At 49.3% G+C, this 12500-nt stretch overlaps 2 protein-coding genes across 8 annotated transcripts in view; both read right to left on the bottom strand.

Moving 5' to 3' along the window:
- Window positions 1–4887, bottom strand: part of noc3l (NOC3-like DNA replication regulator) — a 19414-nt gene extending 14527 nt beyond the window's left edge. The window contains exons 1-4 of the mRNA XM_039789059.1: window positions 4703–4887; window positions 2868–3072; window positions 1524–1646; window positions 541–696 (exon numbers count right to left, since the gene is read on the bottom strand). Coding sequence (XP_039644993.1) covers window positions 541–696; window positions 1524–1646; window positions 2868–3072; window positions 4703–4711 — 493 coding nt within the window. The 5' untranslated portion in view covers window positions 4712–4887. The remainder of the gene's footprint in view (window positions 1–540; window positions 697–1523; window positions 1647–2867; window positions 3073–4702) is intronic.
- A 641-nt stretch (window positions 4888–5528) lies between these two features.
- LOC120550774 (TBC1 domain family member 12-like) overlaps window positions 5529–12500 on the bottom strand; it is a 21600-nt gene continuing 14628 nt past the window's right edge. For 5 of the 7 annotated variants that reach the window (XM_039787608.1, XM_039787611.1, XM_039787613.1 and 2 more), the window contains 3 exons: window positions 7818–7975; window positions 7056–7159; window positions 5529–6314 (listed from right to left, as the gene is read on the bottom strand). In XM_039787608.1, the coding sequence (XP_039643542.1) occupies window positions 6276–6314; window positions 7056–7159; window positions 7818–7975 (301 nt within the window). In that variant the 3' untranslated portion in view covers window positions 5529–6275. Of the gene's footprint in view, window positions 6315–7055; window positions 7160–7817; window positions 7976–12500 lie in introns of those variants that run through there. The other 2 variants (XM_039787614.1, XR_005637782.1) reach the window with 2 other exon arrangements.

Below are 12500 nucleotides of genomic sequence, written 5' to 3'. Positions count from 1 at the left end.
ATATCTTTTGAAACCAAAAGACACAAAACTATCATTAGGTCTGTTTGTTTTTGAGTCCAAACAGACAACAACAAATGTTTGTCTTTTGTTGTGGTTTTGTTGACAGAACATGACATCAAACCATCAGTCAGGACATGTTGCTATGGTAATGCTAGATTTGGGACGCCAGCACAGAGAATAACACAATATTAGTCTCCTAAAGACGCGGGACACAGACAGGGAAAACTGTTACAGGAAATGTTTTTGCTGAGTCATACTAAGTGTTTTGCTGAGTCATGCTAAGTGTTATTCCTGAGTCATACTAAGTGTTATTGCTGAGTCGCACTATGTTTTTTTGCTGAGTCATACATAAGTGTTTTTGCCGAGTCCGTCGTACCTAAGTGTTTTTGCTGAGTCGAATGAGTGTTTTTGCTGAGTCATACTAAGTGTTTTTGCTGAGTTATACCAAGTGTTTTTGCTGAGTCGTAATGCTAAGTGTTTTTGCTGAGTCATGCTAAGTGTTTTTGCGGAGTCATGCTAAGTGTTTTTGCTGAGTCATACCTCTCTCAAAGCTCTGTGGGACCACCCCTCTCTGGTCCTTGATGGGCAGCAGGTGGATCACCTCCTTCTCCTCCGTCCGAACCATCTTTCTGGGAACTTTCTCGTAACTCCGAACAGCGTCAGAGCTCCGCTTCTTCCCACCATGCACCGGGCCACTGGAAACACACACACACACACAGATATATACACACACACACACACAGATATACACACACACACACAGAGACACACACAGATACACAAAGACAGAGACACAGACACACACACACACGAGAGAAACACACACACACACACACACACAGAGACACACACACACACACACACACAGACACACAAACACACAGAGAACACACACACACACAGAGAGACACACACAAACACACACACAGAGAGACACACACACACAATATAGAGAGAGACACACACACACACACAACAGATATACACACACACACACACACACACACAGATATACACACACACACACACAGATATACACACGCACACAGAGACACACACACACACACAGAGACACACACACACACACACAAACACAGAGACACACACAGATACACACACACAGATACACAAAGACAGAGACACAGAACACACACACACAGAGAACACACACACACACACACACACAGAGACACACACACACACACACACACAAACAGAGACACACAGAGACACACACACACACACACAGAGACACACACACACACACACACACACATACACACATATAGAGAGAGACACACACAGAGACACACACACACATATAGAGAGACACACACACAGACACACACACAGACACACACACAGACACACACACAGACACACAAAGTGTAAATTTAAAAGAGAGATAAAAAAAGTCAGAAAAATCAACAAAAACAGAAAACTAATGTTTGTGTGTGTAGTTACCATGCCGACAGGTTTCTGGGGATGCTGTGTGTGTGTGTGTGTGTGTGTGTGTGTGTGTGATGCCGACAGGTCTCTGGTGATGAAGGACGCCTGGCGAGCCATGGCGGTCATCTGCTGCACGTCGTCTTCCTCCATCATGTCTGTCGGCAGAGTCTCCAAAAACTCCTCTTCTTTCTCTTCCTCTGTTAGACACACAGCAGCATGTCAGGCAGTGCATTCTGGGGGACGCAGTCCCTTTAATACACTCACAACACACAGCAGCATGTCAGGCAGTGCATTCTGGGGGACGCAGTCCCTTTAATACACTCACAACACACAGCAGCATGTCAGGCAGTGCATTCTGGGGGACGCAGTCCCTTTAATACACTCACAACACACAGCAGCATGTCAGGCAGTGCATTCTGGGGGACGCAGTCCCTTTAATACACTCACAACACACAGCAGCATGTCAGGCAGTGCATTCTGGGGGACGCAGTCCCTTTAATACACTCACAGCAGCAGGTCAGGCAGTAAGTACAGGTCTGTTCCTGTCTGTCTCCTAAGTTAAGGAGCGTTTGTTTGCTCACTAGGTCTGTTCCCGTCTGTCTCCTAAGTTAAGGTGCGTTTGTTTTGCTCACCAGGTCTGTTCCTGTCTGTCTCCTAAGTTAAGGAGCGTTTGTTTTGCTCACTAGGTCTGTTCCCGTCTGTCTCCTAAGTTAAGGTGCGTTTGTTTTCCTCACCAGGTCTGTTCCCGTCTGCCTCCTAAGTTAAGGTGTGTTTGTTTTCCTCACCAGGTCTGTTCCTGCCTGTCCCCTAAGTTAAGGAGCGTTTGCTTTGCTCACCAGGTCTGTCTCCTAAGTTAAGGCGTGTTTGCTTTGCTCACCAGGTCTGTTCCTGTCTGTCTCCTAAGTTAAGGAGCGTTTGCTTTGCTCACCAGGTCTGTTCCCGTCTGTCTCCTAAGTTAAGGAGCGTTTGCTTTGCTCACCAGGTCTGTCTCCTAAGTTAAGGAGCGTTTGCTTTGCTCACCAGGTCTGTTCCCGTCTGTCTCCTAAGTTAAGGTGTGTTTGTTTTCCTCACCAGGTCTGTCTCCTAAGTTAAGGAGCGTTTGCTTTGCTCACCAGGTCTGTTCCTGCCTGTCTCCTGAGTTAAGGAGCGTTTGCTTTGCTCACCAGGTCTGTTCCCGTCTGTCTCCTGAGTTAAGGAGCGTTTGCTTTGCTCACCAGGTCTGTTCCTGCCTGTCTCCTAAGTTAAGGTGTGTTTGCTTTGCTCACCAGGTCTGTTCCTGCCTGTCTCCTAAGTTAAGGTGTGTTTGCTTTGCTCACCAGGCCTGTTCCTGCCTGTCTCCTGAGTTAAGGTGTGTTTGCTTTGCTCACCAGGTCTGTTCCTGCCTGTCTCCTAAGTTAAGGAGCGTTTGCTTTGCTCACCAGGCCTGTTGCGGTACGTCTCCAGCGGGCGTGGCGTCCTGATGGCGGCGTCCTTCACCGCGGCGCGGAGCTTCTTGTGCTCTTTGCGCTGCTTCTTGGCGACGTTCTGCTGCTTCAGCGTCCGGTTCTTCAGCTTGTTCTCCAGCTTAACCCCGCTCGTCTTCAGCAGGCGCCGGAAGGTCGGGCGGCGCTTCTTAGAGCGCGGCTACAGCGAGGAACACATGATGTCATCACCATCATCATCATCATTACATCATCATCATTACATCATCATCATCATTATTATTATTATCATCATATTATTAGTCAGGAAAGAGGAAAAGAAAGAAGGGAAAGGGGAGAAAAAGGGAGGAGAGGAGAGGAGAGGAGAGGGAGGGAGGAGATGAGAGGAGGGAGGAGAGGAGAGGAGAGGAAGAAGAGAGGAGAGGAGAGGAGAGGAAGAAGAGGGAGGAGAGGGAGGAGGGAGGGAGGGAGGGAGGAGGAGGGAGAGAGGGAGGAGAGGAGGAGGAGAGAGAGGGAGGGAGAGGGAGGAGGGAGGGAGGGGAGGGAGGGAGGAAGAGGAGAGGAGAGGGAGGAGGGAGGAGAGAGAGGGGGAGGGATGGAGGAGGAGAGGGGAGGGAGGGGGGGAGGAAGGAGGAGATGGGGGAGGGGAGGGGAGGGAGAGGGGAGAGGGAGAGGAGGGAGGAGGAGAGGGAGGGAGGGAGGAAGGATGGAGGAGAGGAGAGGAGGGAGGGAGGAAGGGAGGAGATGGGGAGAGGGAGGAGAGGAGGAGGGGAGGGGAGGAGAGGAGAGAGGAGGGAGGGAGGAGGGAGGAGAGGAGGGAGGGAGGGAGGGAGAGGGAGGGAGAGAGGGAGGGAGGGAGGAGGGGAGGAGGAAGGGGGAGGAGAGGGAGAGGGGAGGAGAGGGAAGACAAGGTAGAGGGAAGAAAGGAGCAAACATTGGTTTGTTTACAAATCTGAATTAATTTGAGATATATATATATACATATACACACACATATACACACACACGATATATATTATACATTACACACACACATATACACACACACACACACACACACACACACACACACACACACACACACACACACTATCTATATTATATATACTATATAAATATAATCTGAGTCTTTCTGTCCAGAAACGTTTGGTCTCTTATTTTGAAAGTCTTGGTTCATAAAAGAATAAAACAAACTAAACTAAATGTGTTTTATTATCAATCTTCTCCAGTTATTAGACCGTAGAGACAGCCCAGGGTCAGCTCGGGTAAACACAGGAACCTTAAACCGGCTGTTTTCTCCATGGAGTCTGGTTCCAGACCGTAAAGGTAGCCCAGGGTCAGCTCGGGTAAACACAGGAACCTTAAACCGGCTGTTTTCTCCATGGAGTCTGGTTCCAGACCGTACAGAAACCCCAGGGTCAGCTCGGGTAAACACAGGAACCTTAAACCGGCTGTTTTCTCCATGGAGTCTGGTTCCAGACCGTAAAGATAGCCCAGGGTCAGCTCGGGTCCATGTCCATCACAGTGGCTATCTCCGTTAACCTTAAACCGGCTGTTTTCTCCATGGAGTCTGGTTCCAGACCGTAAAGGTAGCCCAGGGTCAGCTCGGGTCCATGTCCATCACAGTGGCTATCTCCGTTAACCTTAAATCGGCTGTTTTCTCCATGGAGTCTGGTTCCAGACCGTACAGAAACCCCAGGGCCAGCTCGGGTAAAAGAGCCGTTTTAAAGCCAGTTTTCTCAGAGAGATCTTGGGACCAGAATCCGTCAGTTTACAGTAACATGTGAGCTACGTTAACGTGAAAATGTTCCGGTTCTCCGGTGTGAACTTACCGGACCCATGGCTGCAGAAACTCGGTCTCACTGCGCGAAGTTAGTCCGGAGTTTGTTCGACCCTCCCGGGTGTGTGTGAGGAGGATTATCGGGGTGCTCTGGTGGAAAAGGAGCAGTTTGTTGCTACACGCGTGTTGACTGGAGACCCGGGGTCACACACACGACCCGGAAACACTCATACATACGGGTCCTCTGGTCCGAACAGCGCCCCCAGCGGCGGGAGGTTAAATTACACAAAACTAGTGACAGCACCGTTTTTATTAATATAAAGTCAGAGTTTAATGTAGTACAACAAAGGGAATATAAAGTGTAGATACAGACAGTCTGTTTGGTCAACATGTCGTTATTAAAACACTAAAATAGTGGCATAACTTATAGTTAAAATACACAAAGTTCAGAGTTATTACAGTTTGATTATTGGAGATGATGAGCGGTTTTTGATTTCTTATGAATTAACAGATTAACATCAGTTATTCTGCAGGAACTAAGTCCTAAGCAGACTTTAAACAATTAAAACACCTTCACCTCACACACAAACACATTCTGGATCGTCCTGATCATTTCTGGGAGATTAAAATCACGCTTATACATATACATATATATATATATATATATATATATATATATATATATATATATATATATATATATATATAAATAAATAAATAAATAAATAAAGGGGAGGGAGGAAGGGAGGAAGAAAGGAAGGAAGGAAGGAAGGAAGGGAGGGAGGAAGGAAGGGAGGGAGAAAGGAAGGAAGGAAGGAAGGAAGGAAGGAAGGAAGGAAGGAAGGAAGGAAGGAAGGAAGGAAAGGAAAGGAAAGGAAAGGAGGGAGGGAGAAAGGAAGGGAGGGATGGAGGGAGGGAGGAAGGGGAGATGTTTCTGGTTCTTAAAGGGACAGTTTGGTGGCCGGGTTGGCTCAGTGGGTAGAGCAGCCGCACATAGCCTATATTACGAGGTCTATGCCTTGATGCAGAGGTCCAGGGTTAGACTCCAACCTGTGATGATTTCCTGCATGTCTCCCCCCCTCCCTCCCTCCCTCCCTCTCTCTCGCTCTCCCCTTTCTCACTTGTCCTGTCCATTAAAGGTGGAAAAGCCCCAAAAATAATAAATAAAAGGGACAGTTCAGAGAGGTTTGACTCCTTTCACACAAACAGGCGAACTAAGCTTCAACATAGGGCTGGGCCATAATTAAATGGAAACATATGGCGATGAAATCACATATCAAGACATCGTGATATACAATAGCGTTGTCTGAATTGATAAAACCAAGCACATACTAACTCAATTTTCTTACAAAATCAGTTTTTGAGTGAATATCATTTGAACAGTTGCAGATTTGTTTTAACATCACAGTATTTATATTCAGTATATCGCTGGAAAACAATCTCTATACACAGATTATTTATCTAAAGTCTCATTGCAAAAAGTATTTTGTGAAAGTACCAACTGTCAACCCTACAATATCGTCACAATATCGAAGTATTTGGTCAAGAATATCGGGGTACCTGATTTTCTCCTTATCGCCCAGCTCTACTTCAACCACACACTAATAAATAAAACTGACTTCAGATCAGCTGTTCGTCTCCGAGTCGCTCCACGAAGAAAAGACCTGAGATAGAAAAACACAAGTAGTTTCATTTTAGATCAGTCTCTGGGGGTGTGTGTGTGTGTGTCTGTGTGTGTCTGTGTCTGTGTGTGTGTGTGTGTGTGTGTGTGTGTGTGTGTGTGTGTGTGTGTGCGTTCGCCTGTGTGTGTGTGTGTGTGTGTGTGTGTGTGTGTGTGTGTCTGTGTGTGTGTTTTTTCTGTGTGTCTGTATGTCTGTGTGTGTGTGTGTGTGTGTGTGTGTGTGTCTGTCTGCGTGTGTGTGTGTGTGTGTGTATGCGCTGTGTGTGTGTGTGTGTGTGTGTGTGTCTGTGTGTGTCTGTGTGTGTGTCTGTGTGTGTGTGTGTGTGTGTGTGCGCGTCTGTGTGTGTGTGTGCGTGTGTGTGTGTGTGTGTGTGTGTGCGTCTGTGTGTGTGTGTCTCTGTGTCTGTGTGTGTGTGTGTGTGTGTGTGTGTGTGTGTCTGTGTGTGTGTGTGTGTGTGTGTCTGCGTCTGTGTGTGTGTGTCTCTGTGTGTCTGTGTGTGTGTGTCTGTGTGTGTGTGTGTTTCTGTGTGTCTGTATGTCTGTGTGTGTGTGTGTGTGTGTCTGTCTGCGTGTGTGTGTGTGTGTGTGTGTTATGCGTGTGTGTGTGTGTGTGTGTGTGTGTGTGTGTGTCTGTGTGTGTGTGTGTGTGTGTGTGTGTGTCTGTGTGTGTGTGTGTGTGTGTGTGTGCGTGTGCGTGTCTCTGTGCGTGCATGTGCTGACTCACCTGACTCCAGGTCCTGTTCCCGCTCAGCATGGGCGTGGCCGAGATGCAGGAGAACAGCCTATCAGAGAGCAGCTCCTCATCAGGGGGGCGGGACAGGAACTGAGCTGGAAGAGAAAAGTTTCAGTTCTCCAAAAATTAGCACTTGAACACAACGCAGAGACTTCAGCCGAGCGGGCTAGTTGGCTAACGTAGAGTCTAAGTGTCTGATGCTGAAAGCTGATTGGCCGCTGAGTGTCTGAAAGCTGATTGGCCGCTGAGTGTCTGAAAGCTGATTGGCCGCTGAGTGTCTGAAAGCTGATTGGCTGCTGAGTGTCTGATGCGTCTGAAAGCTGATTGGCTGCTGTGTGTCTGAAAGCTGATTGGCCGCTGTGTGTCTGAAAGCTGATTGGCCGCTGAGTGTCTGAAAGCTGATTGGCCGCTGAGTGTCTGAAAGCTGATTGGCCACTGTGTGTCTGATACTGAAAGCTGATTGGCCACTGAGTGTCTGAAACCTGATTGGCCGCTGAGTGTCTGAAAGCTGATTGGCCGCTGAGTGTCTGAAAGCTGATTGGCCGCTGTGTGTCTGATGCTGAAAGCTGATTGGCCACTGTGTGTCTGATGCTGAAAGCTGATTGGCCGCTGAGTGTCTGATGCTGAAAGCTGATTGGCCGCTGTGTGTCTGATGCTGAAAGCTGATTGGCCGCTGTGTGTCTGATGCTGAAAGCTGATTGGCCGCTGAGTGTCTGATGCTGAAAGCTGATTGGCCGCTGAGTGAGTAGTCACCGGTGCTGATGAGGTCCATGTGCAGCAGGACGTCCTGATGCAGCTTCAGGATCCCCAGAGCCGTCCTGAACAGGAACTCCTCGCCATCCCGGAAGAAAAGGTCCCAGACTCTGCACGCCACTTCCAGGGGGAGGGGCTTCAGGTAGAGGGACAGGATCCTGTGGGGGGTTAGCCTAGCTTAGTCTTTGTGCTAAGCTAGGCTAACTGTTTTGCTCTATTCAACTCTCTGGAACTGGACCTTACTCCACCCTCTAGGACCTTACTCCACCCTCTAAGACTTCACTCTACCCTCTAGGACCTTACTCCACCCTCTAGGACCTTACTCCACTCCCTAGGACCTTACTCCACTCCCTAGGACCTTACTCCACCCTCTAGGACCTTACTCCACTCCCTAGGACCTTACTCCACCCTCTAGGACCTTACTCCACCCTCTAAGACTTCACTCTACCCTCTAGGACCTTACTCCACCCTCTAGGACCTTACTCCACTCCCTAGGACCTTACTCCACTCCCTAGGACCTTACTCCACCCTCTAGGACCTTACTCCACTCCCTAGGACCTTACTCCACCCCTCTAGGACTTACTCCACCCTCTAGGACCTTACTCCACTCTCTAAGACTTCACTCTACCCTCTAGGACCTTACTCCACACCCTAGGACCTTACTCCACTCTCTAGGACCTTACTCCACTCCCTAGGACCTTACTCCACACCCTAGGACCTTACTCCACTCTCTAGGACCTTACTCCACCCCCTAGGACCTTACTCCACCCTCTAGGACCTTACTCCACTCTCTAGAACCTTACTCCACTCCCTAGGACCTTACTCCACTCTCTAGGACCTTACTCCACTCTCTAGGACCTTACTCCACTCCCTAAGACCTTACTCCACTGCCTAAGACCTTACCCACTCCCTAGGACCTTACTCCACCCTCTAGGACCTTACTCCACTCCCTAGGACCTTACTCCACCCTCTAGGACCTTACTCCACCCTCTAGGACCTTACGCCACTCCCTAGGACCTTACTCCACCCTCTAGGACCTTACTCCACACCCTAGGACCTTACTCCACTCTCTAGGACCTTACTCCACTCTCTAGGACCTTACTCCACTCTCTAAGACTTCACTCCACCCTCTAGGACTTTACTCCACTCCCTAGAACCTTACTCCACCCTCTAGGACTTTACTCCACTCTCTAGGACCTTACTCCACTCTCTAGGACCTTACTCCACCCTCTAGGACCTTACTCCACTCCCTAAGACCTTACTCCACCCCTAGGAACCTTTCGTCCACCCTCTAGGACCTTAGTCCCCTCCCTAGGACCTTAGTCCACTCTCTAGGACCTTACTCCACCCTCTAGGACCTTACTCCACCCTCTAGGACCTTACGCCACTCCCTAGGACCTTACTCCACTCTCTAGGACCTTACTCCACCCTCTAGGACCTTACTCCACTCCCTAGGACCTTACTCCACCCCTTAGGACCTTAGTCCACTCTCTAGGACCTTACTCCACTCTCTAGGACCTTAGTCCCCTCCCTAGGACCTTAGTCCACTCCCTAGGACCTTACTCTACCCTCTAGGACCTTACTCTACCCTCTAGGACCTTACTCTACCCTCTAGGACCTTACTCTACCCTCTCTACGACTTAGTCCCCTTCCCTAGGACCTTACTCCACCCTCCTAGGACCTTACTTCACCCCTCTCTAGGACCTTACCCCACCCTCTAGGACTTTACTCCACTCTCTAGGACTTACTCCACCCCTCTAGGACCTTAGTCCACCCTCTAGGACCTTACTCCACTCTCTAAGACTTCACTCTACCCTCTAGGACCTTACTCCACACCCTAGGACCTTACTCCACTCTCTAGGACCCTTTCCACACCCTAGGACCTTACCTCCACACCCTAGGACCTTACTCCACTCTCTAGGACCTTACTCCACCCCTAGGACATTACTCCACACCCTAGGACCCTTCTCCCACTCTCTAGGACCTTACTCCACTCCCTAAGACCTTACCTCAAGACCTTACTCCACTCCCTAGGACCTTACCCACTCTCTAGGACCTTACTTCCACCCTCTAGGACCTTACTCCACCCTCTAGGACCTTACGCCACTCCCTAGGACCTTACTCCACTCTCTAGGACCTTACTCCACCCTCTAGGACCTTACTCCACTCCCTAAGACCTTACCCCACCCCTTAGGACCTTAGTCCACTCTCTAGGACCTTACTCCACTCTCTAGGACCTTAGTCCCCTCCCTAGGACCTTACTCCACTCCCTAGGACCTTACTCTACCCTCTAGGACCTTACTCTACCCTCTAGGACCTTACCCACTCTCTACGACCTTAGTCCCCTCCCTAGGACCTTACTCCACTCCCTAGGACCTTACTCCACCCTCTAGGACCTTACCCCACCTTCTAGGACTTTACTCCACTCTCTAGGACTTACTCCACCCTCTAGGACCTTAGTCCACCCTCTAGGACCTTACTCCACTCTCTAAGACTTCACTCTACCCTCTAGGACCTTACTCCACACCCTAGGACCTTACTCCACTCTCTAGGACCTTACTCCACACCCTAGGACCTTACTCCACACCCTAGGACCTTACTCCACTCTCTAGGACCTTACTCCACTCCCTAGGACATTACTCCACACCCTAGGACCTTACTCCACTCTCTAGGACCTTACTCCACTCCCTAGGACCTTACTCCACTCCCTAGGACCTTACTCCACCCCTAGGACCTTACTCCACCCTCTAGGACCTTACTCCACCCCCTAGGACCTTACTCCACTCTCTAGGACCTTACTCCACTCTCTAAGACTTCACTCCACCCTCTAGGACTTTACTCCACTCCCTAGAACCTTACTCCACCCTCTAGGACTTTACTCCACTCTCTAGACCTTACTCCACTCTCTAGGACCTTACTCCACCCTCTAGGACCTTACTCCACTCCCTAAGACCTTACTCCACCCCCTAGAACCTTAGTCCACCCTCTAGGACCTTAGTCCCCTCCCTAGGACCTTACTCCACCCCCTAGGACCTTACTCCACACCCTAGGACCTTACTCCACTCTCTAGGACCTTACTCCACTCCCTAGGACATTACTCCACACCCTAGGACCTTACTCCACTCTCTAGGACCTTACTCCACTCCCTAAGACCTTACTCCACTCCCTAGGACCTTACTCCACTCCCTAGGACCTTACTCCACCCTCTAGGACCTTACTCCACTCCCTAGGACCTTACTCCACTCTCTAGGACCTTACTCCACTCTCTAAGACTTCACTCCACCCTCTAGGACTTTACTCCACCTCCCTAGAACCTTACTCCACCCTCTAGGACTTTACTCCACTCTCTAGACCTTACTCCACTCTCTAGGACCTTACTCCACCCTCTAGGACCTTACTCCACTCCCTAAGACCTTACTCCACCCCCTAGAACCTTAGTCCACCCTCTAGGACCTTAGTCCCCTCCCTAGGACCTTACTCCACCCTCTAGGACCTTACTCCACTCCCTAAGACCTTACTCCACCCCTTAGGACCTTAGTCCACTCTCTAGGACCTTACTCCACTCTCTAGGACCTTAGTCCCCTCCCTAGGACCTTAGTCCCCTCCCTAGGACCTTAGTCCACTCCCTAGGACCTTACTCTACCCTCTAGGACCTTAGTCCCCTCCCTAGGACATTACTCCACTCCCTAGGACCTTACTCCACCCTCTAGGGCTTTACTCTATGAAGGTAAATATGGTGCAAATTGTGAGAACTTTGAGAACAAAAAATCTGAACTTGTATGTTAAAATATTCACACACCTGTGATCTGAACGTGAAGTCACAGAAAAAATATTCACAAATGTGTAGATTGATATTTGCATGAACACAATGACAGCTGCTCGTATACTTTTCTTTTTTTTCCTCGGGTTCATTTTCCATCACAACCACAACTCAGTGATTACAACCTCTGGAGTCTGTCTCTATAACTTCACATATGTTCTCTTTCTCATCACCAAGAGGAGAATCTTTTAATTATCTAAACACTTTTTAACAGTCAAACTGAAACACTGGCAGTGAGCTCCAGGTCCTGCAGCCGCAGACGGACCGTCACCAGTGGGGATCGGCCAGCGTGGCCACATTGCTATCGCCAGAAAGATCGCTGCCGACCTCAACCTGCAGTCGGAGCTCCAGCGGGACACGGAGAGCGCCGCGCCCGGTAGCAGCGGCACATCCCCCGGCCATGACCACAGCTTGCTTTGCTGATGTTGTGCCCACATTTTGCATCCCTGCCAATAATTGCACCGGCTTGGGCAGCAACAATAATTTCTGCAGAATGAGTGTTCCTTAACACAGTGATTTTCAACCACACCAGTGTGCCGTGAGAAATCGTCCTGTGTGCCATGGGAAATTATCAGATTTTACTTAATCGGTCCAACAAATTTTTTTATTGAGTTACTGCAAATAATTTGCCATTGTTGTGCATCTGTGCCTGCAATGTGATGACTGGCAGAGAAATGAAATACTATTCTGTGTCAGTAGGTGGCAGTATAGCGCACCAAAGACCTTGTTCATTTAAGACCATAGAATTACTGCCACCTGGTGGCTGTGACAGGATGTAAGCAGTAGGGCCGAGATCATCGATGTAAGCCTGCAACAGCGATGGATACATTTTTAAAAGGAAAAATGCAGATTCTGATCTTATT

The sequence above is a fragment of the Perca fluviatilis genome, chromosome 21, assembly GCF_010015445.1.
Source record: "Perca fluviatilis chromosome 21, GENO_Pfluv_1.0, whole genome shotgun sequence".
NCBI classification, from domain to species: Eukaryota; Metazoa; Chordata; class Actinopteri; order Perciformes; family Percidae; genus Perca; species Perca fluviatilis.
Note: the sequence above shows the minus strand (reverse complement) of the source record. Positions and strands in the feature narration are given on the sequence as shown.